This window comes from Delphinapterus leucas, chromosome 17 (genome assembly GCF_059928025.1).
Source record: "Delphinapterus leucas isolate spDelLeu-1000000601 "Yukka" chromosome 17, BTC_Dleu_Yukka2, whole genome shotgun sequence".
NCBI lineage: Eukaryota > Metazoa > Chordata > Mammalia > Artiodactyla > Monodontidae > Delphinapterus > Delphinapterus leucas.
The window spans coordinates 74,147,788-74,175,093 of record NC_143145.1 but is presented as its reverse complement, the minus strand read 5'-3'; the positions used below and the strand labels follow the sequence as shown (position 1 = coordinate 74,175,093).

Sequence of the window (27,306 nt, the reverse complement as noted above, 5' to 3'; positions counted from 1 at the left end):
TGGGAGGTGAGGGGGCAAAATGGACAGAAGAGAGGCTGAAGCTCCATCACCTGCTATCTCACCTTGTTATTTGGGAATAAGGAACAAACACTGGGTTTTGGAAAGAGACACAAGTGCCTAACTATTCCAGATGAAAGGAGGAAAAGGGCTGTGGCACTTTTATTTCATAGCAAGAACCCTTAATCCAGGCAGGATCACAAAAAACCACGCGGGAAGGGGTGCCCTTGGCTGTCTTAGGGTTCCTCCCTGGGGCAGGGTTTCCAAGCCCAGGAGCAGGAAGGCTTAGCTGCATCTGAAAGGGGCCTTTGAGAATTTGCTTTTCCAAAGTGGCACTGAGGAGGGATGGAGCAAGTGAAGGCTTGTCCTACAACAACATCCCACGTCCACAGTAATAAGTATGAAAATAACATGTGCGATTTCCACAGATACCAAAAGAGGTCTCCAGTGGGTCCGATTTGGGGCGGTATCACGGAGAGAAAGATGTCTGGGCGGCTCATTTGGCCAGTAAGTAGCCCCAGGCGACAGGGACTCACTTCAGCAAACCAGCCTGGGCCCTGGGCCTTCTGAGTATGTGTTTACTCTGAGTCCACTCACAGCCGCAGTCAAGGTCATTGACAAGTGAAGAAGAAGAATGAGTCTCAGGGCGCTTTTCTTGAGCAGCTTTCATAGTCCAAGGGTCAGTGCTTTCTTCCCCTGGCACTTTTATCCCATGAGCAGCCTGACAGCATATTTATTATGCCTTTGCTCAAACTGTTGATGAGAAAATATGTTTCACTTTGGTTTTCATCTAGAAGACAAGGTGTCATTTGAATAACTTGCCTAATTTTTCTTCCTATCGGGTAGCATTTCTTTTTTTTTCCAGATCTTTCCCTAAGGCGGCTCTTTATTCACTAGGAAATGCCTATGTAGATGTGTTATTGTTAGGTATTGATGTCATCCACAGGGCTGTCAGAAATCCTGACGATCTTGAAGCAAGGTCTAATATGCACTTGGCAAGTGCTTTTGCTGGCATTGGCTTTGGAAATGCTGGTGTTCATCTGTGGTGAGCAAATTTGAGATTTTATTTCTTCACCTAAGCTATTGCCCTTAAATTTTTAAAATGTTTATAATTTAGGACATGTGGTCAGATTTTAAATATGCTATAGAAAGAAGATATTTAACTTTGTGTCCCATAATATTTTCTTAATTCAAATGCAGCTTATCGGGTCATAGATTTTTTTTTCTTTTTGGTAACAGCTTTTTTGAGCTATTAATTATTCACATACTATATAATTCACCCATTTAAAACTTTCAGTGGTTTTTAGTCTATTCACAAAGTTGTGCTACCATTACCACGATAAATTTAGAACACTTTATCACCTTAAAAAGAAATCCTGTACCCCTTAGCTGTCGCCCACCAATCCTCCTATACCCCCAGGTCTTAAACAACTACTAATCTACTTTCTGTCTCTATGGATTTGCAAATTCCAGACATTTCATATAAATGGAATCATATAATATGTGATCTTTTGTGCCTGGCTTCTTTCGCTTAGCATCATGTTTCCGTGGTTCATCCCATGCACATATTAGTACTTCTTTCCTTTTTACTGCCAAGCAATTTTCTATTGCACCGATATACCACATTTTATTTATTCATTCATCACATGAGGGACATTTGTGTTGTGTCCACTTCTTTGGCTACTATGAATATTGCTGCTTGAATAGTCATGTACAAGTCTACCTGGTGGACATATGTTTTTATTTCTCTTGAGTATATACCTAGGAGTGGAATTGCTGGGTCATATGGTAACTCTGTTTAAATTCTGAGGCACCGCCAGGCTGTTTTCCACAGTGGCTGCACCGTTTTCCCTTCCCACCAACAGTGGATGAGGGTTCTGATTTCTCCACATCTTCATCATGTGTCATGGGTTTTTAAAATGTCAGACGCAGGATTTTTTTTCTCCTGATCTCTCTCAAAAAGAAGGGGATTAGAATATTTGTCAATAGCCAGAATTAGTCTTTTGATCAGAACTTTATTGGTATGTTGCCTTAAACTTGAAAACCAGTGAACACAGAGAATTAAGAATTGGCCTTTGCTAGGGGAGCGCAATGAAATGTTCACCCTCAAACTCTGCTGCTGAGAGGAGCATAGACGGGTACCACCTTTCTAAGAAGCAACTGAACAAAACCTGCCCAGAGCTTGGAAAATGTTTATACCCTTTGCCCCACTGATGTTACTTCTAGAAATGTAGCCTAAAGAAATAATCATGATATGGTCAAAGAATATCCTTATAAGGATATTCACCTAAAAGTTATTTATAACTGAAACTTTTAGGAACAACCTAAATTCCCAACAGTTTAGTACTCAAAGAATAAAATATCTATTAAAATAATATTTTAGAAGAATAGAAAATGATATGGGGAAATGTTTATAAAGAATATTAAGTAACAAAAGCAATGTCAAAAACAGTGCACAATACGATCATAAGCGTATGCGTAAGAAGACTAGAAGGAAATATTCTATAATGGCTATCTTGAGAAAATAGGATTATGGATCATTTTTCTTTTTTACAAAGAATATATATAACTGTTAAAATAAAAGAAATCAAACTAAAATATTGGCTATTGTTAGAAAGGTATTTTGAAAGTTACATGAACCCTTTCACATCACGGAAGCATGCTAAGCGATATTTTTCTGAATACTATGAAGCCCAAAAACAGTAAAGCACGTCCCTAAGTATCCAACAACTCAGAGAACCGATAGCTTCTGATCTGCCTCATGAGAGATGACAGGCATGGGGCACCTTTTTTTGGATAATCATACAATTCACCAAAATACTTCATCTGTCTATGAAATGTAAATCTTTTAGCAAATAAAAACAAAGTCATCCAATAACCCACATTAGTAGACTTACAGACCATTTTACTATTGTAAAACATTTCATTTTCAATATATTAACTGTACATATATTAACTTGTCACAACGTGTATCTTCTGGGTCATCTAGTAAATTATCATATTGTCCTATTTGTTCCCTAACAATTCGAGAGGATAAAGAGTTTTCCCATTAAAACCAACCAAAAAGTCCCCACAAATAAAAACGAAAATGCCTTTTCTGGATAGCCTTTCAGGCTGAAACAATCACGTATGATTCAACTCCCATTAGTACGTAGCACTTAAAAGAAGGTATCAATCATTGGCAAGACAGATCACTGGCGGAACAAGCTTGCATGTCTAGTGCAGTACATCTTGGCTCATAAAATTCCCACCGACATCTTCAGTTTGTGAAGGAACACACTGCCAAGGCAGTGCAGAGCCAGATAGAAAATGCATACCCTGAAGACTATTAAAGAAACTTCAAAGTGAATTCTTGATTTCTTCAAGATCATAAGCTTAACCAATGTGCTTGGCCAGCAACTTAAGCATCAATACTTTTTAACGGCATACAATTCTGTGAGCATTTGAATTTTAACATTTCAGAAGTTTTGTGAATGAAAGCACCAAATATCAACTGCATAATAATGTATCCTCATAGCAATCAAAGAAAACAGAATGTCTAACTTTGTGGGTTAACAATATTGTCAAGAGACTGTGAAGGGCTCTCGCATAGAGTATTGTTAACTTGAATTTCTGATATCTGTATGTCAACATATGGACTTTCTTTCTTTTCTAGCCATGGAATGTCTTACCCAATTTCAGGCTTAGTGAAGACATATAAAGCAAAGGATTATAATGTGGATCACCCACTGGTGGTAAAATCATAATCAATTCTTTAATTTCGTCTTAGACTCCTCTCAATTGCCATAAACGTATTTGTCAATTCTTGATTGCTTGGAGTACAAGGTAAAGTAATTTAATATCTAGAATATGCATGTTGAAGACTGGCTTTGCCACGTCGGTCACCATGTTTCCTTTCTCCCCAGCCCCATGGCCTTTCTGTGGTACTCACCTCCCCAGCAGTGTTCACTTTCACGGCACAGATGTCTCCCGAGCACCACCTGGAGATGGCAGAGATATTGGGTATGAACCGTCAGTCATAAATCTGTGACCCACATATGTGGAGCATTTCCTAGGATGCTTCTGAAGATAAACCGTAAAGAATAATACCAAAAAATACTGCTTGGGATAAGTTAATAATAAAATGTCAGTGACCTGCTCAAATTCCTATCTAGCACTAAAATTCTGTAATTTTGTGTTTCTAAGAGTCTATTAGCAATGAAATGGAACAAAGTACTGCTTACATTAAGTTTACAGTAATAATATTTCCACTGTTTTCGTCCCCAAGGAAAGTGAAACTGTTTATATACTATTCATGTTATATATGGTTTTTGTTTTGTTTAATAGGAACTAAAAATGAATCTAAATCAGGAAGTAACAGTAAGTTCCCAGTTATAGAGAACCTAAACAACTAGAAACTTTACAAAAAGTTCCCCAAAGAAGAATTTGTTTGCTTTTTTTTAGGATAAATAATGTCTATAATAATATACCCACAGTGCCTTTTAAATCTTACAAGAAATACAGTTACATTTAGGGCCGCTTTAGTGTTAAGTAAAATATTGGTATTTTTCTAATATAAAAATTCTTTTAAGGAAACTTAAGTATTCAATTAACTTTTAAAACATCTCTTCCCCTACTTGTTTTAGAAAGGGAAAAGCTAAAAAGAAAACTGCATTATGCTCCTCTAGCTCGAGCCGTTGGAGAGAGTAGTTCCAAGAAGGTAGGAATGACACAGATATCCTTCCGACTGTGTTGCTTCACCTCCACCTCCCACTGCTAGGTTTCCCGGCATGTACGGCCAGAAACATGGTGCCTACTTTTCCAAGGATCTTGTACCCCTTTTCCGTTTTGGACTGGGGATATTGTTCAGCTCTATGTTGGGACTCAGACCCTTCGTAAATATGTAAACAGGCAGGAGCCCAAACAGTAGGCTAGATGTATGGTAAACGGGAAAACTTTAGAGAGCCTAAACCTAACATTCCAGGCCACCAAAAAAACCACTGAGAAAGCAAGGCCTCTATTAGACAAAACCCAGGCCAGAGGAACTACCGGTACTTTCCTCCTGCATAGGAATTTTTGGTTAATATTTTTCCATATTTAGCCATTAAATATTTTTGTTTTAATTTTTACTGAAGTATAGTTGATTTACAATGTTGTGTTAGTTTCAGGTGTACAGCAAAGTGAATCAGTTATACATATACATATATCCACTCTTTTTTAGATTCTTTTCTCATTTAGGTCATTACAGAGTATTGAGTAGAGTTCCCTGTGCTATATAGTAGGTCCTTATTAGTTATCCATTTTATATATAGTAGTGTGTATATGTCAGTCCCAATCTCCCAATTTATCCCTCCCCCCACTTCCCACCTGGTAACCATAAGTTTGTTTTCTACATCTGTAACTCCATTTCTGTTTTGTAGCTCATTTGTGCCCTTTTTTTAGATTCCGCATATAAGTGATATCATATGATATTTGTCTTTCTCTATCTGACTTACTTCACTCAGTATGACAATCTCTAGGTCCATCCAAGTTGCTGCAAATGGCATTAAATATTTTGATTCCCTATGTAATCTTAGATTGTCTTAGCTTTATACCAATGTATTCTCTTTCCTACCTTCTCTTTTTTTCTAAAACACTTCATAGGAAAACCTGGAGCTTTGGATGGCAGCAATCCCGGGAACATAAGAACCTCATAAACCCCGTATCATGTGTCACCCTCCACTTAATCCATATTTGAGCTGCCGCTGTGTAATACAGACTGGCCTTGTCGGGCAAGTTTTACCTTCCATCCAGCTGCTCTCCCAACTAGCTCTGTATCTGGTTCTATTTATACCTTTTCCTGGATAACATAAACAGGTCGCTGTCAGAGAACAGAAAGGCTAAAACTGATTTAATAAGATACTTCAGTATGGAGTGAACCATACCTTCTAGTCTCTTTTTGACCTATACAGAGAAAGTGGACTTGGACTACAGCATGAGGCATTTTGGATAATAAATAAATAATGCTACCTTCTGACTGCGGCACGTCCCGGCGATGAATGTGTCCAACCAGAATAGATGGGGCCGTGGGGCGTGGGTGCTAAGGGTTTAGGATTGATTCCCTTCATCTGGGAACTTTCACTGCCACCCTACCTGAGGGCAGAACCCCCTTGCTCTTCCAGATTGACATCTCTATGCTTTTGTGTATTAATTAGTAATTATGTCCAAATTCTGCCCTTACGAATCTCCAACCCCTGGCAACCTTCTTCCTCATTCACCGATATCATTATTATCTACATGTTAAATACTGCTTTCTAAGAGTCTCCTTATTCTTAATTCTGCCTGACAGGTTGTATAATATACATTTAGAGGGACCTGCCCTTTGGCAACAGGGTCCAAAAAAGTTTTCTAGCTAGAGAGAGGAAATATACTCCTTCCCTGGCCACACCTAATCCATTTTTGTCATTTTCCTCCTTTTTGGCAGTTAATGTTGGAGTTTTTTGAACTTCTGTAGATCCTTGTCTCACAAGGTGTTTGCAAAGGGTTTGTCTTCTCCTAAGCTATCGCCTTGAGAAAGGACATTGAATGTGTAGACCTCTAGATGTCAGCAAATTCCAAGCCTTGAAAGTTACATAAGCTGTGTTTTCTCCTACAGATGCTCATTCCTCCTCATCCAAACACCAGCCTTCTTTCTTGGTCTCCTTCCTGTGCCTCTTTTCTGGGCCGTTTCTCTTCTTCCCACCACACAGAGGGCGAGCAGCCCACTGGAAATGTGAGAGCCAAGTTAGCGCCCCCTCCTCCCCGCTCTCCGACTTCTCTATGGAGGCTCTGGGGGCTCCCAGGATGGCCTGTCTTCTGCGGGGCTGACAGCTGAGCCGGCGTCCCGGCTGGGGGCACAGCGGTGCCCTTGTCCTCAGTGTGAGGGGCCGGCAGCAGGTTATGTATTCAGCTACCCTGTGACTGAATCACACCCAGGGCCAGCTTCCTCCCCTCTACAGTCAGTGCTTTGTGTCTTCCAGGAGCCGACACCCGCACTGCCAGGATCCCAGATGCTGGGCCTGTTTTGGCAGACACGCTGCGGAAATTCTTATTCGATCTGGATGTGGATGATGGCCTAGCTGCCATTGGCTACTCCAAGGCCGACATCCCTGCATTAGTGAAAGGAACACTGCCCCAGGTAAGAGACGCAGCCCATCCTCACTGCCTTCTAAGAAGCACCAGGCTCCAGGGGAGACACGGTCCATTTGGGGCATCTTAGGGAAGGAGATGACAACCCAGGTCTCTCCCCACCAGGCAGCAGCTCTCCCCTTCCCCAGGGGGAAGGGGCCAAGGCTCCCTCGCCTTTATATTCTTCCATTAAACTGTGGCTTACGTGAAGCTTTGACGATGTAATGAAAGGATCCTTTATAAAAATTTAAGGCAAAAACAACCAAGTTTATCTTGAGTATAGCAGAATTTCCCTTTTCTCCATTTCTGCTCTTTTAAGAGTCCCCTATAAAACTATGTGAAGCTATTCCAAAAGGGCCACTAATATTATTTTCCATTATAAAGAGTTACAAATTCTACTATTTTGTGAAGAATAGACATGGCTTTTAAATTAAGATGATTACAAAATCACTTTTTAAACATATTTGGGAGATTATATATTTTATACATATACATATGTATACTTATTTGTGTCACTTTGAGTCTTATTTCATTTATTTATATGCTCCTAAAGAATTTAAACTGAAAAAGAAAAGAATTTAAACTGAGCAGCTATTATTTATATGGTAGAATTATAATAGATGTAAAGTTTCCCCTCTCAAGGTTCTCATGAAAAGAGTTTATCCCCCATTGGACCTCTCTTCCATTTAGGATCAGATACCCTTGTGTTATAGCACCAGAGCCTAACAGGCCAAGACGCTGTTTGTTGTAATTCACCATAAAACAGAGAGCTCAGAGCCAAGAGATGACACCATGCTCACCAGGCCCAGAGCGCTCACTAAGTCCTCCTGTCCAAAATGCGAAAGGCAGGCTTCCCTGGTGGCGCAGTGGTTGGGAGTCCGCCTGCCGATGCAGGGGACACGGGTTCGTGCCCTGGTCCGGGAGGATCCCGCATGCCACGTAGCGGCTGGGCCCACGGGCCATGGCCGCTGGGCCTGCGCATCCGGAGCCTGTGCTCCGCAGCGGGAGAAGCCACAACAGTGAGAGGCCTGCGTACCGCAAAAAAAAAAAAAAAAATGCGAAAGGCAAGGGTCACTTAAACACCATGAGGATATTCGGAAAAGACAAAAATTCTAATTTGAAAAGATACGTGCAATGCTCATAGCAGCATTATTCACAATAGCCAAGACATGGAAGCAACCCAAGTGCCCATCAACAGATGACTGGCTTAGGAAGATGTGGCATATATACAATGGAATATTACTCAGCCATAAAAAAGAATGAAATATTGTATTTGCAGCAATGTGGATGGACCTAGAGAATATCATACTAAGTGAAGTAAGACAAAGAAAGACAGATACATGATATCACTTATATGTGGAATCTAGAAAACATTACAAATGAGTCTATATACAAAACAGAAATAGACTCAGACATAGAAAACAAACTTATGGTTACCAAAGGGGAAAGGGAAAGGGGGAGGGATAAATTAGGAGTTTGGGATTAACAGATACTAACTACTCTATATAAAACAGATAAGCAACAGGGATTTACTGTAGAGCACAGGAAACTATATTCAATATCTTGTAATAACCTATAATGGAAAATTATCTGAAAAAAGTACATATATATAACTGAATCACTGCTATACACCTGAAACTAACACAATATTGTAAATCAACTATGCTTTTTAAAAATTTATTTATTTGGCTGCGTTGGGTCTTTGTTGCTGCACGTGGGCTTTCTCGAGTTGCGGCAAGTGGGGGCTACTCTTCATTGCGGTGCGCGGGCTTCTCATTGTGGTGGCCTCTCTTGTTGCAGAACACGGGCTCTAGAGCGCAGGCTCAGTAGTTGTGGTGCATGGGCTCAGCAGTTGTAGGGCACGGGCTTAGTTGCTCCACGGCACGTGGGATCTTCCTGGACCAGGGCTCGAACCCGTGTCCCCTGCACTGGCAGGCAGATTCTTAACCACTACTCCACCAGGGAAGCCCTATACTTCTATTTAAAAAACAACAACAACAAACAAACACTATGAGGATAAGGCAGTTCTCCCCAAAATTAAGGCATCCATGTATCTATCCCTGACGTTGGAACAGAGTTAACAGCTAGAATATCCACTCACACAGCATCCTGCTTACCTCAAGTGGCAGTGCTTTTCCCTCAGCCCACTTCAGTTAAGCAAAGGCCTCAAACTGGCTTCTTCCCTACTTAGCAAGTACTTAGAATGTTGAAAACCTCACCACGCACATAAGATAATATTTGTGTGGATTGGATTCACAGACTTATCTGTCCATAGGAGCAAGGTAAATAATAGCAATGAACAAAGTAATTTAAGGCACTAGGGAATGGTGGGGACTTTGGTGAACTGGAAAGCACATGACCCATCTCATTGGGTGAGCAGCTTTTCAGCTACAATTTATTATCACCGAGCATAAATTCAGTTCCCAGTGTTGGTAGAACTTGGATTTTTAAGAAAAATCAGCAATTGGGATGTTTGTGTTGAATTCCCTGATTTCCCAATGTACAAACAAAACATGGCCCATGGGCCATGAGTTTCCCTGATTTAGGGTCAGGCCCAGTGGGCTCAGTTGCATCCAAAAATATAAATGAATGAGAAAAAGAGGAGTCTCAAAGTATAGCAGAGACACTAGTTCTAACCCACAGTCCTAACCTGTAAGTCGAAGGGACTAAATAAAAACTATGACCATCACAATCGTTTTTTCAAAACCTATTAAAGTTCCATGAAGGTAGGAGCCTGTCTGTTTTGCTCATCTATCTTCTATAGCACCTAACCCGGGCTAATGAACATTTAAAGGAGCACATTCCTGCAACCCTCTCCTCTTAAATCTTCTGTCCTTGTTTTTGAGCAATTTCCTTAGACTTAATAGGACTCAGCCAATAAAAAGGAGCCATGAAAGCCTGTCCAGGAATACCAGAGACCAAGCGGTCACCACGATTTTGATGTAGCCTCTGGCTCTTATAGCATGGTCCCAGCAAGAGTGTCCACTCTTCAGGGGGTCCTCTGAAAAGTTCTGCTTGTTTATCCCAGGAAAATGTTGAGGCAGATGTGTTTATCAACCTCCGAGAATGGTATTCATGAGTTTCAGATAAAACTGGATGATATTCTTGGCCATTTAATTGCTGTGGCAATGCATCTTCCAGCCATCAGCACACACTGGCAGGTGTGGACGGTTTTAATTCTACTGTACCCAGGCTTCCACTTTCAAAAGCTGTTCCAAACAGCAACAGATCCAGACTGACACTTGAGACCATCCTCTAAAATAGCAAGTTAATTAGGTATCATTCTGAATGCCTCAGTGCACATGTCATACTGGGAAATCACAGATAGCAGAACCTTAATTAGACAAAACTAATTTCTTAGTTTCACAAAGGATGCAAGGTAAATTGAATCTTTCTAATACAAGTCATGTCTATAAAGTAGGAAACCAGGATTTCCTCAAGCTATGTTCATAAAGCAGCCCCAAGGTGGATGCTGCCTTTTTTTCCTTTGATCATGTTTTCACGATTAGGAGAAACACAGTTAATTTTAATTCACTGGCACTAGTTCAGTTTTGAATTCAATATGACAGATTTATATGCATATGTGGGGAAGGGGGGAATATTCATAGGACTTTAGAAGGCATATTGGAAATAAGCTTGTCTGTTTTGCAGTTGAACTACTGTTGGGTTTTTGTTTAGTTTTTTTTTAGTGAACATTTTACAGGAATGCTATGGCAACTTCAGAATTTTACACATGCAGCAGACAAATCTTCACTTATTAGTATTACAGGATTTAAGGTAGTGAGAGGGATATACCCTTCCTGCAAAGAACATCACCAGAAAGGATATTTCATGCAGTCAACATCTGATAAAGCTTCTTTTATGTTCAGCAAAGAGGGATCGGTTTTCTCTGGAACAACCAGGCCAGTATTCTTAACCAAACACCACAGCCCATACTGGTGGCAGCAAATAGCAGCCCTGTGTACAGAGGTTTCCAACTGCCATAGCCGGGCTGCTCGGGGAGCAGGCACGAATAAATTAATCTTCCAAGCTGGATTTCTGAAACCTCTGGAAAGAAATTACATTTCCCATCAAAACATTTCATTACTGAGGAGAGCTGTCTACCAAAATGAGCACTTCCACTCCCTGGCAGACAGGCCTGCTAAAATGTTATTTTATGAATGTGCTAAAAGTAGTAGTCTGAATTTATTTCACTGCCCATGTTAATCAGTTGTCCTTCGGTCTTATGTGTCTATAAATAATAGCAGTGCGGAACACATCTGAATCCTGAGAGGTTGGCTTTTATATGGCACAAGTGATACATGCAAGGGTATATCTCAAACTTTACGTCCTTGCCCCTGTTGAACCAATCGTTGGGGGGTTAGAAATGTGAAAGAGAAACTCACCTCAGCTTGGCCTGAGCTGAGAGTCCTGAACTACTTCATGCAAGATGAACAGGGTTGTTTTAAAGGCGCTTGAGCTCATCAAATAAGACGCTCTGCCATTATCAACAGAATAATGTGGCAACTTGGGCCATAGCAAATACCGAACTTCTGTTCTGCACCCTGCCACAAACGTGTGCATAAGTCACCGTGAACAAGTCTCTGCCTTGCTATGGATTTTCAGAATTCTTTAGGGTCTGTGCTGGGATATGAAGCTTTACCTTGGCTTCACCCATCCTCTTCAGCATTGTGCCCCCATCCTTCTCCCATCTGTCCATCCATTCTTTTTTTTTAAATTGTGGTAAAACATACCAGACATAAAATTTACTATTTTAATCATTTTTAAGTGTACAACTCAGTGCCATTAAGTACATTTTACAGGGTTGTGCAACCATAATCACTATTCATTTTCAGAACTTTTAAATCATCCCCAAAAGAAGCCCTGCTCTATTGCTAAATGGTAAACAGCAACTCCCCACTCTCCTCTTCCCCCAGCCTCTGGTAACCTCTGTTCCACTTTCTATCACTGTGACTTTGCCTATTCTAGGTACTTCATGTAAGTGGAATCATACAATATTTGTCCTTTTGTGTCTTCACTTAGCATAATGTCCTAAATGTGTCAGAATTTCATTCCTTATTATGGCTGAATAACATTGCATTGTATGGAAAGGCCACATTTTGTTCATCCATTCATCTGCAGATGGACACTTGGGTTGGTTCCACCCTTTGGCTATTGTGAATAGTGCTGCTGTGAACATCAATGAACAAGTATCTGTTTTAGTCCTTGCTTTCATTTCATTGGGGTGTATACCTAAGGAATAGAATTGTTGGATCACAGGGTAGTTCTGTGTTTAACTTTTTGACAAACTATCAAACTATTCTCCATAGTGGCTGCATCATTTTACATTCCCACCAACAATGCACGAGGGTTCCAATTTCTCCACATCTTCACCAACACTTGTTATTTTCCATTTTGGGGATAGCCATTCTAATAGGTACGAAGTGGTAACTCGTGGTTTTAACTTGCACTTTCCTAAGGACTAATGACATTGAGCATCTTTTCACATGCTTATTAGCTATTTATATATCTTTTTTGAAGAAACATCTATTCACGTCCTTTGCCTATTTTTGAGTTGAGTTGCTTGGGGTTTTTTGTTATTTAGTTGTAGCAATTATATGTATACTTTGGATATTAATCCCTTATCAGATATATGATTTGCAAATATTTTCTCCCATTCTGAGTTGTCTTTTCACTCTCTTAGTAGTGTTCCTTGATGCATAAAAGTTTTAAACTTTGAGGTAGTCCAGTTTATCTATTTTTTCTTTTGTTGCCTGTGTTCTGGTGTCATATCCAAGAAATCATTGCCAAACCCAAAGTCATGAATATGTCCCCATTTTCTTCTAAGAGTTTTAAGGTTTTAGCTCTTACATTTAGGTGTGTTTAAAGTTAATTTTTGTATACATCCTTCCTTCTTTTTATTCTTCCTTTTACCTGACAAATACTTATTGATGTCTTACTATATACCATGAATTGTATGTGATACAGTTTAGAAAATAAAGTCCCTTCCCTCCCTTGTGGCGCTTACCTTCCAGTGAGGAAGACAGACAGTGGTCATCTAATCAAATCTACAAAGAAGACACAAATGAAATCATGCCAGATAATGATTAGCGGTCTGAAGGAAACCTGGGTAATGGGACAGTGATTTCACATGGGACAGTGTGGTGGGAACTCCAGCGAGTGTGGTCAGAGAAGGCCTCTGATTGGAGGTGGAGTCAGCCAGGTGAAGATCTGGGAGAAGCATTCCAAGCAGAGCGGAAAGGCCCTGAGATAGGGTGAAGATTCACATTTTCATGGGACTGAAGGGGGACCAGGGGGTCTAAGTGAGATGAGCGGGTGGGAGAAGAGTTAGAGCGGGGGTTAGAGGACATGGTTTTGTTCTAACTGCAGTGGGACGTCATCAGAGGGTGTTAAGCAAGGGAACGGTGTGATCAAACTTGCAATGCGGAAAAATCACTCTGGCTGCTATGGGGAGAATGATGGGGGAGTCGGAGTCCTATCTCGTATGTGTGAATCTTGAGATGCCAATATCCCCCCTCCCGTCATCTTTATTAATCCAACCAGTAACTACTGAGCACCTGTTTGCCACGTGGGGCGCTGGGCACAGCCCTGCCCCATGGAGCTTCGCTCTCCTACCAAGTGTTGTCCCACACAGGTGCTCATCACAGATAACGGACCCAGAGACCCACAAACATGCAACCAAAACACTGGCACGTTTCTTAATTTCATTTAGGCCTGGAAATTTGGGGATTAAGGAGCCACTGACGGGAGTGTCAATAGCAGTAGGAGGTGCTGGTGTCTTTGCTGACTTGACTCAATAATCGCTGGAGAAAGTAAGGAAATCACTGAATTCATTTGGGAAGGTAGAGCTAAAACCTTAATTTTTTTTTTTAAAAGAGTCACTTGCTGCCCATAGCCTGAAAGTTAATGTCCTAGTGAAGTCCTTTTTAATATACATGAAGTCCAAGTTGCAAAATATACGGTCTTTGAAGCCAAGGATGACCCCGTTCTGTCTTGCCTGGCTGCACACATGCCTGGGACAGTGCCCTCCACACAGGGAGAGCCTGGCAGGGGCACCAGACTGGCGTGGTTTGGTCATTGTAGGAGGTGTTTTCCTGAGGTTGGTTTGGTTCTGTACATTTGAGCAGAAGGCTATTCTCAGGACCTCAGGCAAGAGGAATGGCTTTGAAAACTTCTCAGGAAAGAGGCATCACTTGATAAACTTCTGAGCTGGGAATCAGCTAGTAAGAAGCAAACAAGAAATACGATTTTTAAAGCTATGACTATTGTCAAGTCACTGTTTCTCATGACTGAGTTAATTTACATACCTCGTAGCTTTTACAAGCTGTCTTTGCAAAGCCCTGAGTAATTCTTTCTGTTTACTGTTTCAGGAAAGGGTCACCAAGCTTGCACCACGCCCTCAGTCAGAAGAGGATCTGTCTGCTCTGTTTGAAGCGTCAATGAAACTGTATTAATTTTCATTTTCACTGAAAGAATTACCATTGGCCATCGTAATTCTGAAAACAGAAGTTGATCTAGCAAGAGCTTTGTCTTTTCACCTCCACAGATAACATCCCTGTTACCAGCTTGAATGTGATATAATTTTATCCTGTAGAAGATTCCCTGATGCTCCAAGTCCAGCTACTTCCATAGAACACACTGGACAAATGCCCACCATGCTGGACCCTCAGCCAGACTTTAGAGGTCCATGTTCCTGCCCCAAACCCTGCAGACTACCCCTGCTCCATGTATCAAAAGGGCAAACACTCAGTATCTACCAAAAATATTAATGTGTGTTATCCTATGCCCGGTAATCAATCCCACATCTAGAAATTTATCCTATAAAATACTACCACAAGTGTGTAAAAAAATATGGCAAGGATGTTTCTGGCAGCGCATTTTCTAACAATAAAAAATTTGAAAGAACTTAAGTATTCATTAATATATGGATAAATAAATCATAGTATATTAAATAATGGAATGCTTTTGTGCTACTAATGAGAATAACTCTACTAGAAATACATCCATGATAAACTGCTAAGTGAAAAAGAGTAAGTAGCAGGACAGTTATATATTAATATGGTCTGATTTTTACTTTTTAAATTATATATAAATATATGTCTATATATATATATCTAGAAAGAACGTTACACATCAAACTTAAAAGGGATCACTGAAGAAATGGAATTTGGAGGATAGAGAGTTAAGAGAAAATGTTTATATTTTATACTTTCACTTTTTATTTTACAAACATCTGTATTGTTTGCATTTGTTAAAATAAGCACATATTTTCTAATTCTAAAAGAGGAAGAGAAAAGAAAGAAAAATATCACTTTGCTGTTTTAGGTCAGACTCATTAAACTACTAGTAACTAATATTTAAAAGGTAAAAACAAATCCAAAGGGGTAAGATATTAGAGATGGATCCTCTGGTGGAGCAATTGTTCTTTTGAGAAAAACACAAACAACCTACATGGTAATTCCCTCTTTGGAAAATGGTTCTGGTGCTCAGAATAAATTAATTCAAAAGCAAGCCGTTTTGCGGTTTACAGACTTCAGGACGCAAGTCGAATCCTGGTAGCTGGGTCATCTGCCTCCTGTTATTCCCAGCCTGCTGAAACGTCTAGGGCTTGTTTTTCCTCCCAGTGGTGAGTGCACTGCTTTGGCAGTCTAGATCTCAGTGTACTTGCAGATTTATCCATATTTTAAACTGGATTCAAGTTTTCATCAGAAAGTATATCAAGTAGAGTATATAATTACATATATAATTATATGTAATTACTGGGCATAGGATGTATGCATATATAGTACATAATTACATATTATAGTATATAATTATATAAAGTATATAATTACATCAGGATTTTAAAAAACATGAGAAGGGCATTACTGTGCCATTCAACCTGCCTGGCCCTACTTTATCTCTGTGAACATCTCTGTTTACTTGGGATTTTAAAAATAACATTTAAATATTGTTTACTGGGAGTCTTTCTAATTACACACATAAGATATGTTCAGTACCAAAAACCGGTAGTACAAAGAGACACACAGTAGAAAATATTTGTTCACGTTGCACCATCCAGAAGAGAGCCACTGTTAAAAAGTAACAAAATTTAAAAATATATGTTCTCCCCATAATTTGATACACATATATAGATACATTATAGATAACTATGCGTGTGTGTATATATATATATATATATATATATATATATATATATTTTTTTTTTTTTTTTTTACTTAGGAACAGTATCATTAAGGTATAGTTTTAGTTCCTACAGAGCATTCAAATTCTTCATGCCAAGTGCCCAAAAGGCAAGCACCGGAGAGTCCCGACAGAATTTCATCTCTATCATCAGACTACATCTAGCTAAAGTTCCCTCCAGCTTTTCAGGAGAATCATGGCTTCTGAGAGCAGAAGCTTTGTGAATAGGACAGAGAACACTGAAACTGCCAATCTGAGATCCTTCAGGAAACTTTAGTAAAAGTTGTTGATCAATGTCTCAAAATACATTTGGCGTAGCAAAAATATATATGTGCCCCACCCCCGCAAAGAAAGTCCAGGTAAATTCGAGACCTCTTGTAATATATTTTGCAAGGTGATGTGGCATCGTTAGAACAGCATAAGACTAGGGAGTCCAGGGGTCCAGGGCCCTGGATTCCACTCCAGCCCCTTGGTCTGTCTGAGTCTTACTTTATTCAACCAATTCCTCTCCAAGCCTGAAAATACCATAACTAGATTTTATGTACTACTTTGTCCTTACTGTGAGATTTTGAGTTTGGGAAATTTAATGTAAAATCAATTTAGATATGAAAATGCATTCTTTATCTCTCTGAAATAGTCGATGCCATTTCCACCAGTAACCAGATGTCTCACTGTGACTCACCAGGAGGAGTGTTTGGCATTCATACTGATGATGACTTTGTAAAGGAAGGATTTAAAGGTCAAGCATGAAGAAACAGATTTAGGAAGTCTTCGTGTTTTTTATCCTAATACCCATCATTTTGGCCCTTACAATTTGAGAATATACAAAAGATGTGTTTCTTGACTTTACCAGCTATTAAAAGAGTGTGAGAGATTATGTCCATTTCTGTAGCAAAAATATATAATTGTTTTCTGAGAAAACAAGTACATTTTTCTAAGTCAAATCCTATTTATCTACTGACTTCCTTAAAAGCTCAAACAGTCCTTAGGGGTCACAGCTCCATTTATATGGATTAATGTACTTGCTAAGGAAAGGAAAATTAAAGGAATAGTATTCAAAAGTTTATATAATATTACTTTCATAAAATTATCATATATGGTGGCATTTTCACTTAAAATACATCATCCCTAATTTATTTCTTGATACAAAATTACTAATTTGTTTCAAGCAGGTCATGTTTCTCTGATTTTTGCCAAGTGCCATAACAAATAGCTGGCGTGTTGCACTCCTGTCCCTCCCCTGTGCACAGGGAGGTTGTGCTGGGTTTGGCATTGTTAGTGTAGCTGTGGACACAGCTGTAGGGTATTTTCCAGTGGTCAGTGAGGTAAGTCTGCTCTTGTAAAATAGAGACAAAGTACAGTATCAAAATAGAGAGAGAGCAAAAATTGCTTTTCTGGCCTTTTAACCCTGAGAAAGATTAATGGTTGTTTGCATTAGAAACTACCCTAATCAGGGACTGTTGCCTCCGGGGAGTGGGTATGAGAAAGGGGGCTATTCACCTCCGGGTCAACATTGCACAGGTTGCTGGGTCTCTGATGAGCAGCAACCCCGAGCTGAGACAGCTGCCCGGGCTCTTCCATTAAATGCCTTGTCCTCTGGGAGCTGTTGAGGAGGCCAGGCCACATCCCGCCATCACCATCACAATGGCCTGCGGGAGGCAGTCTCCAGGGACAAGTCACACTTTGAATGCGCAGAAATTGGCTCTTGAAGCCCTAGGTTGAATTACTGGCAGCTGGGGGTGGGAGGGTCTACTTTCTCATGCTATTATGCTTTCCAACCACCCCAACTCTCAGAATAAATGCATACCCTCCACAAATTGCAATAACTGTTTGCAGTTTTGGCCCATGTGAAATCCCTCATGAAATTATGTGCAGGACAGCTAACTTTGTGTGTGTGTGTGTGTGTGTGTGTGTGTGTGTGTGTGAATGTGTGTTTCCCAGCTCCCCACTCTTTTTCTTTTTTGAATTTTATTTTATTTTTTTATACCGCAGGCTCTTATTAGTCATCCATTTTACACACATCAGTGTATACATGTCAATCCCAATCTCCCAGTTCATCCCACCACCACCACCACCCCGGTTTCCCCCTTTGGTGCCCATACATTTGTTCTCTACATCTAGGACAGCTAACTTTAAAGTAACTCCATTTCATTCTTTCTGGCTTTAAAATTGGTTTTTTTATTTGAGTGCTTTTAATTGGTTTTCTAACTTTTAAAATTGGAAACTGATTAAAATAATCATGAGCAAAAAGGAAAAAAAAAAGCTACCCTCATGCCATTACCCAAACACAGCTGTTATCTGCTATATTTCTATCTTTTTCGTTTGGGTGGTGTAATCCCTAGGTCTTCTCCCCTAAGGAATGACATTTTAAGTATTTTCTATGTTGCCACATAATCTTCATAACCATTACTTTAAAAGGCAGACAACAGTTTATTGAATAGGAATTTAATAATTTATTTATTCTTACTATAGGCCACCAAAATTGCTTTCAAATTTTTACTCCTACCAATGCCACAGCAATGAATAAATGAAAAGTTGTATGTGGCTTTTCTCATATTCTAAATTAACTTCTTAGTTAATTAATCCCCGAATGGAATTTTTAAAGTATGGACATTTTTATGGCTCTTGACTCACATTATCAGATTATAAATACCTCACTATTGTTTTATGATGGTATATCTTAACAGTGCACATGAGCAAATTCAAATTCTCAAAATTATGAAACTTACTTTAGTGTTATATTTTTGCATCTTAAGTGAAACTGTAAACCACCAAGTCTACTTTTTTGTGTCACTTATTTTTTTTTCCCCTTCCAAGCCTATGGGCCTGTGTTATTACATTCATGGTCTTCAGTTTTGCTGGCCAAGGAAAAAAAAACCAAGAGAGCAACATATAAATGTCCTTTTCTATAATGGTGTTCTAGAATCGTCTGGGGCTCTGAGTGAAAAGACTGCCACATGGGGAGGGAGGTAAGCAATGCCAAGGAATCACCCACCAATATCCCTTCCAAGGCTCTAAGTTGCTCCTCTAATCAGAAACCTCCCAGACCTGTGCAGGTGTGCACATTGGTCCCACCTTGGCTTTGGCAACATTACTGGGGACCACGGCGAGATTTATCCCAAACAGGGCATAAGAGAAAAGAATGTGTGTAAAGCAACATATACATTACTGAGATGTCAAAATAGTACCAACTAGCTGAGTGGCCACCTGAGTAAGGACAGGCTAATTTTCTTTCATTTTTTTACATCTCGTTTAACCACTGCATACTCAGCACATAACTCAGTACCTTGACGAAGCAAGTTCCCAAAGGAGAACGAAGGGGAACATGGATTTGGGGGAGAGGGGGAGGCAGGGATGGGGTTTGTTTGGGGAGTGGGGGTGAGCTGGGTAATGATTACAAAAACATGACATTTAATTGTATTTTTTAAGCAAACTATTGATAACTTATAAATAAAAATATCAAATCTTATGAAACACAGTGGCCTATTTGCTAGGGCATCTTCCACAGCTGGCAACAATAATAAACTAAGGACAATAAGTTTATTTATTGGATAATTTATTGAGCCCTTAGCCTGTGCCAGACTCTTTGTCAAGGAGTTGCCTACTACGAGAAGCATTGTTATTATCATTTTTGTACAAATGAGGAAATTAAGACTCAGGTTAATAAAAACAAACAGCCTAACTTCACACAGCTGATAAGTGGCAGAGCCAGCTCTCAATCCCAAGGTTCTCCTGACCCTACCTTCCCACCACCAAGTTCACTGCCTGTCGAATGCCTTCTGTTGTCAGAGACTTCCCTGAATCCCATTTACACACTGTAGATGCTTGTGTACAACACAGTACCTTGAACACAGTAGGGATGCCATAAGTATTCGTGGAATAGAGGACTGTACTTCATTAAAAGAGGGAGAAGGAGAAGAGAAAAGGAGATTCTGCGAGCCTTTGACATGTCAGAGGCGAGTCAAGCTGGCCGAGCTGGTGGCCACACAGATGGGTGTTAGAGGTAACAGAGCCGCCCTGGGGTGAAGCCAGCCCTGATCGCCACTGACTGAGTAACTTGGGTGATTCACTCAGATTCTCTGAGCACAGTCTTCACCTTACAGGGTTGTTATGTCTACAGGGAGTCACGTGTGCTAAGTGCCTAGAACAGTGCTCGGCCTACAGTCTTTGCCCAGCACTTGTGAGCTCTCCTCCCTCCCGGAACACTAAGCTGGCATCAGATCTCTACACGACGTCAACTGGACACCAAGGGCTTCCAAACTTCCCCCAGGACAAGAATGACCTGGGATGCTAGTTAAAGACAGAGATCACCAGGCTCTTCCCCCATCCCCCAGAAATTCAGCTCCTGTCAACCCAGGTTGGAACCCATGGATCTATTATTGGTTGGGTAAGTTTCACTTCGGAAAATTAAACTGCACTTGGACCAGTTGGGTAGCCTCTCAGCATAGGTGGTGACAGAAACAGAGCATCAGTCCCAACCTTCAGTGTGCACAGAAACTTCTGGAGGGTTTGTTAAAACATGGGTTGCTGGGCCTGGTCCCCAGAGTTTCTGATTCAATAGGTCTGGCTGGGGAGCAGGAATCTGTATTTTGAACTAGTTCCCAGGTGACGCTGCCACTCTGACACCACACTTTAAGAACCACTGGACCCATGGATTGCAATTTTCTCATGTTTCAAATTCAGGAAATTCCAGCTGGAATTAGTTCTACCCAGCGTGCAGCAGGACCATGGGTCCATGGTGAGGGTCAGGACAGGACCAGGACACGGACCACAGGACATACCTCTCCACCAGACCAGGGCCCCCAGCCCCAGGCGCTGGGCCCCCTCTTCCCCGCCATGACAGCCTTGCCAAGAAGCCGCTGTCTCCCTTGTTTCCACTTTCTTTTCAGGCTGAGGCCTTTCCAGGGTGTGAGGACGTTCTGTTTGTCAAAGCCCAAGCAGAAAGGAAACACTCACGAGTGACTGTAGGGCTTTGGAAGGCCACGGTATTGGCGGCACACGATGGGACTATTAAAAAATACACTATGTACCAGAGCTCTGAGTTTCATTTCAGTATAATTGGTATAAAGAATATAAAACTCCCAACTACGATGTTAACAGACTGGTAAGACCACTACGTCTTATCTCTGTTTAAAAAAGAAAACAAAAACTCTCCTCGTTACACTCCTGTTTAAAAAGTTATTCTGGGAAAAGTTTCCATTTTACCTGGAAAGTGGATATAGAAGGAGTAAATACATATAGAGTTGTGCATGTAATTATTGGTAAAGAATCCTTGGATATGAATTAGAATAAAATGAGCTGTGCTTCAAGGGACCAAGAGAAGGACGGCTACTCACATCCAGTTAGGAAAAGACAACCCAGGTGTCCTGAGCTCACTCAGAGGCACCCCAGGCTTCTCTGCTCTTCCTCCTGACCTCCTTGAACTATCACGTGCCCGCGAGCAAGGGTGTCGGATGCTCTCCCCGGAAACAGGCAAAGGCTGGGAGGGCTGGTTCCCTGTCATGCTACCGAACCACCAAAGTCTATGGATTTAAGAATTTGACTTGAAAGTTGAAATCGAGTACAAAGAAAAGGATATTCCCTAAGTTTGTGGAGGGGCAGAGATGGAACAGCTCTCAAACTTTGCCTGAATGCCCGCTATGCCCCTGCACTGGGATGGGGGCTGCTGCATAAACGAGACCCAGCCTCCCCACTCAAGGGACTGGAACACGGAAAGTTCCGTGGGAGCAGAAATACCATGAGTGGGTGAGCACTCATAGCCTCTACCCATTCTGGCTCCTACAAGGAATTTTGGCTTTGCTAGCTTGGGCCCCCAGCCTTCTCTGGGGGAAACTGGGATACCCAGCATGATGGACTGGATTGTTTTTCCCCCAAATCATGTGCTGAAGCCCCAACCCCCAGTACTTCACATGTGACTGTATTTGGAGACAGGGCCTGTAAAGAGGTGTGTGGTTAAACACAGTCCAAAGGGTGGACCCTAATCCAATCTGACTGGTGTCCTTTTACGAAGAGGAAGTTTGGACACAAAAGAAGCACCAGATATGCACACAGAGGAAGGAACATGTGAGGACACAGCAAGAAGGCACCATCTGCAGGTCAAGGAGAGAGGCCTCAGGAGAAACCAAAGCTGCCAACGCCTTGATCTTGGACTCCCAGCCTCCAGAGCTGCGAGAAAATAAATTCCTGTTGTTTAAACCCTGTGGTGTTTTGTTTGGGTAACCCTAACAACTAGGGTTTGCTAGCAAAAGAGGGGGAGCCTTGAGAATTTTACATCAGAAAGGGCTAAAAGCCACTGGCAGAAAAAAGATACTTGTAAATCAGAAGGCAAGAAGGAAAGGACTAGAGGCCCCAAGTTGTTTAGAGAGAGTCTTGCGGGAGTTTAGGAGAGAGGAAGAGATTAGGGGCAGCTGCAAGCCAGGCATTAGAAGATAAATAGGGAAGAGAGGTTTGGTTTGGTTTTTAAAGGTTGGTTCTGTGTTATGAATAGAACTCCCTTTGGAGCTTCTTAGTAGATGGTGATGATGATACAGATTGTTTTAAAATTTTGCGGTGATGGTTTTGCTAAATTGCAACACCAAACCAAGACCAGGTCCAAGTTAAGGGGTGTTGCGTTATAATTTTAAAACAATGTAGTAAGCATAGTGATTAAAAAAAAAAACCAAGTCAGGGAAAGTTTCATGAAAGAGAGGACTCCTGGGTTGAACTCTGAAGGAAAGCAGAGTTAGATGGGAGATAGGAAGTTGGAAAGATGGTCCAGGTAGAACGAACAGCATAAACTATAGCATGGAGTAAAAACACGGGGTGTGCAAAGAGTGTAACAGTTTGGTATTGCCAGAGTGTCATGTGCAAGTCAAGAGGTGGTAAGTTGAGGCTGGAGAAGTCAACATGGTGCCCAGTGGAACTTGGAACGAATCCAGTAAGGTGCTAAAAAAAAAAAAATCATTAGGGACCAGCTGGAGTGCCAGAGACAGATGTGTGTTGGAGATCAGGCACTCAAGACAAGAAGCTAGATTAAGAAGTGACTGATAATAATTACAGAATAACGAAAAAAGCATGATAAATAAGCTAACATTTCTTTCCTCTTTCTCTAGATCTTCTTTTAAATTTTCATTTTGAAATAATTGTAGATTCACATTCAGTTGAAAGCAATAACACATAGAGATCCCACATACCCTTTACCCAATTTCCCCCAATATAACATCTTGCACAACTGTAGTATAATAGCACAACCAGGAAACTGACGGTGATACAATCCATCCACCTTATTCAGACTTCACCATTTTTACATGCACTCGCTATGAAATGTTATCACATGTGCAGGTTATGTGACCACCACCACAGTCCACATACAGAGCATTTCCATCACAAGGATGCCCTGAGCTACCTTTCAGAGCCATAGCCACTTCCTTCCCTCCCCCATCCCTGACAACTGCTTATTCCCTTTATCTATAATTTTGTATAATTTAAGCTAGGAATCTTTGAGATGGACTATTTTTCCACTCAGCATAATTCTTTGGTGATTCATCCAGGTTGCTGTGTATACCAGTAGCTCCTTCCTTTTTATTACTGAGCAGTATCTCATTGTGTGGATGGGCCACGGTTTGTTTAACCACTCCTGAAGGACATTTTGGTTGATTCCAGTTTTGGGCTATTATGAATCAAGCTGCTCTGAACAGTTGTGTACAGGTTTCTGCATGAACATAAGTCTTCATTTCTCTGGAATAAATGGCCAAGAGTGCCATGTGGTATGACTTGGTTAGTTATGTAAGGAACTGACAAACTGTTTCAGGGGGCTACACCATTTTACATTCCCACCAGAAATGTTTGAGTTTCTCCACATGCTCATCATCATTTGGTGTTACCACTATTTTTTTTTTTTTTTTTTTGCGTTACGCGGGCCTCTCACTGTCGCGGCCTCTCCCGTTGCAGAGCACAGGCTCTGGACGCGCAGGCTCAGCGGCCATGGCTCATGGGCCCAGCCGCTCCGCGGCACGTGGGATCTTCCCAGACCGGGGCACGAACCCGTGTCCCCTGCATTGGCAGGCGGACTCTCAACCACTGCGCCACCAGGGAAGCCCCCACTATTTTTTTATTTTAGCTGTCCTGGTGGGTAGGTAGTGAGCTTTCATTGTGATTTTAATTTCCATTCCTCTAATGGCTAATGATGTAGAACATCTTTTCATGCACTGATTTGCCATCTGTACATCCTCTTTGGTGAAATGTCTGTTCATGTATTTTGCCTGTTTTCTAATTGGATTGTTTACTTTCTTACTATTGAGTTTTGAAAGTTCTTTATATATTCTACATATAAGTCCTTTGTCCGATAGGTGGTTTGCAAATATTTTTTCCCAGTCGATTGCTTGTCTTTTCATCTTCTTACAGGGTCTTTCACAGAGCAAAAGTTTCAATATATTTTCTTTTTTTATTGAAGTATAGTTGATGTACAATATTATATAAGTTATAGGTGTACAATACAGTGATCCAGTTTTTAAAGGTTATACTCCATTTGTAGTTATTACAAAATATTGCAAAAGTCCTTAATTTAATGAGATCCAATTTATCACATTTTCCTTTTATGCATCATGCTTTTTGTGTAAAGTCTAAGAACACTGACTAGCCACAGACCTCTAAGATTTTATCCTAAGTTTTTTCCTAGAAGTTTTAGTTTTACATCTGTCTGTAATCCATTTTGAGTTAATTTTTGTATAAATTATGAAACTTAGGTTGAGGTTCTTTTTTTCCCTATGCCTGTCCACGTGCTCCAGCACCATTTATTGAAAAAGCAATCTCTCCTCCATTGATTTTTTTTACCTTTGTCAAAAATCAGTTGGGCTTATTCATGTGGGTCTACTTTTGGTTTCTCTAACCTGTTCCATTGATCTATCTATCTATCTCTCCATCAATACCACACTGTTTTCATTACTGTAGCTATCTAGTAGGCCTTAACACTGGATAAAATGATTCCTCCTATTTTACCCTTCTTTTTCAAATGTGTTGTAGCTATTCTAGATTCTGCACCTTTCAGTATAAATTTTATAATAAACTTGTCTATGTCAACAAAAATATCTTTCTGAGATTTGATAGGAATTGCATTAAACCTATTGATAATTTGGGGAGAACTGACATCTTTAGTATGTTGAGTTTCCAATCCACAAACACAGTATGTCTCTCCATTTATCTAAATCTTTGAATTCTTTCATGAGCATTTGTAATTTTCAGGACACATATCCTGAACATGTTTTGTCGTATTTATACCTATATACTTCATTTTCTTTGAAGCAACTATAAATGGTATTGTGTTTTTAATTTCCATTTCCACATGTTTATTGGTAGTATGCAGAAATGTGATTGATTTTTGCATACTTACCTTGTATCCTGCAACCTTGCTGAGCTCACTTATTAATTCTATAAGTTTTTTTGTAGATTCCTTGAGATTTTCTATGTACACAATTATGGCATCTGCAAATAGGGACAGTTTTATTTCTTCATTTCCAAATATGTATACCTTTTATTTCATTTTCTTGCCTTATTGCATTGCTAGAACTTCCAGTACTATGTTAAATGGGGGTGGTGAGAGCAGGCATCCTTCCCTTGTGCCTGATCCTAGGGAGAAAGCATTGAGTCTTTCATATTAACTATGATGTTGGCTGTAGAGTTTATGTAGATGCTTTTTATCAAGCTAAAGAATCTGTGTCATCTTTTTAAAATATTATAACATGGTAGCTTTTCTTACTTCCTGGTGTTCATGCTTAGATAATTTATTGGAGTTAGGTTATTTTTGTAATCAAAGGACAAAGTGATCTTCTCCATTTCCATTATAATCCTGTTAACGTACCCATGCAGGTATTACAATTTCCATTTATCACATAAGCTTTTTAAAAATAGAGACTCCAAGAGGTAAATTGATTTGCCCAATTTACACGTAAATTAGTAGAGTCAGACTGGGTCCTAGGGCATTAGTTCAATAACATTCACTGTAAGCCTAATATTGATAATATGGTTGAACTCTTATGTGCCAGGCACTATAAGTGCTTTACATGCATTATGCCATTTAATGCTCAAAACAGCCTGATGAGGCAGATATTACTACCACCCCCATTTTACAGATGATAATACAAAGCCTTAGAGAGGTTGGATAATTGAACAAGCTCACACCACTAGCAAGAAGCAGCAAGTGATTTGGACATAGACACAGATCTTGGTCTTGAAAACCACCCAGTGCCAACTCCTGTGCCAGGTTTTAGGGATACAAAGCTGGATGAGAGACAGTCCCTTGCCTGAAGGAGCTCACAGTTGAGAAGGGGAAACAGATCAGCATATTTGCAGCTTGGCCCCTGAAGAAGCCATAGCCCCAGTTAGTGAGGTATCTTTCCAATGTTAGAGGAGCTCAATAATATTTGTTGAGTGAATGGCCAAGCAGAAGGGAGGAAGGGAGGGAGGGAGGGAGGGAGGGAGGAAGGTATTATTCTGGTTTCTTGGACAGATCTAATGTTGGTCATATTTTATGTAGAAGGTAGTTCTTTCTAGTACTTTATACTTTCTAGAAGTAGAAAGAATTCCTTAAACCTAAATATCTACCTGCCTCTAGCCAGCCTGGTCAGTTTGCATAATTGTGCTGGGTAACAATCACTGAAAACTATCAAATATAAAGAAAGGGACTGAAGCATCATGGAATATCAGAACCAAAAAGTAGCAGGATCTGGTCATCCAGAAAGAAGAGCAAATCCTTAACACACAGCTCTGTGGAATACCCAGGTTAAGCCACAACTGCTGCCCAGGACAGGTTTTACTTTCCAAGTAACTTTGACCTCAGTGTTCCCAAAACTCCACCATCCCACAAGACCACCAACACCAAGCTCACCTCTCCTTCTTCAGAGTCTCATCAGCAGGTAAGGTTTCCTACAGGGCAGAGACTCGAGGAGACACTGTGGAGGATGCTCTCCCCTCCCCACTGTGTCCTTTCTCCCCTCCCATCCCCTAATTATCCCCCTCCTTTTACTC

General features: G+C 40.6%; 2 protein-coding genes across 5 annotated transcripts in view; one reads left to right on the top strand and one right to left on the bottom strand.

The window, feature by feature from the left end:
- The window catches only part of ADHFE1 (alcohol dehydrogenase iron containing 1), a 33,763-nt gene extending 18,698 nt beyond the window's left edge, over positions 1–15,065 (top strand). Inside the window, exons 10-15 of one of the 2 annotated variants that reach the window (XR_002647592.3) lie at positions 944–1,042; positions 3,653–3,731; positions 3,903–3,999; positions 4,623–4,696; positions 6,975–7,132; positions 14,493–15,065. Coding sequence is in view for 1 of the 2 variants with exons in the window: in XM_022595268.3 (XP_022450976.2) it covers positions 944–1,042; positions 3,653–3,731; positions 3,903–3,999; positions 6,975–7,132; positions 14,493–14,576 (517 nt within the window). In the remaining variant the exon portion in view is untranslated. The remainder of the gene's footprint in view (positions 1–943; positions 1,043–3,652; positions 3,732–3,902; positions 4,000–4,622; positions 4,697–6,974; positions 7,133–14,492) is intronic. The other variant, XM_022595268.3, reaches the window with a different exon arrangement.
- Positions 1–27,306, bottom strand: part of LOC111185582 (uncharacterized) — a 180,450-nt gene that overhangs the window by 107,761 nt on the left and 45,383 nt on the right. For 2 of the 3 annotated variants that reach the window (XR_016388550.1, XR_016388549.1), the window contains one exon: positions 3,929–3,977. Coding sequence is in view for 1 of the 3 variants with exons in the window: in XM_089899072.1 (XP_089755198.1) it covers positions 3,929–3,977; positions 13,130–13,159 (79 nt within the window). In the remaining 2 variants the exon portion in view is untranslated. Of the gene's footprint in view, positions 1–3,928; positions 3,978–13,129; positions 13,170–27,306 lie in introns of all 3 variants that reach the window. The other variant, XM_089899072.1, reaches the window with a different exon arrangement.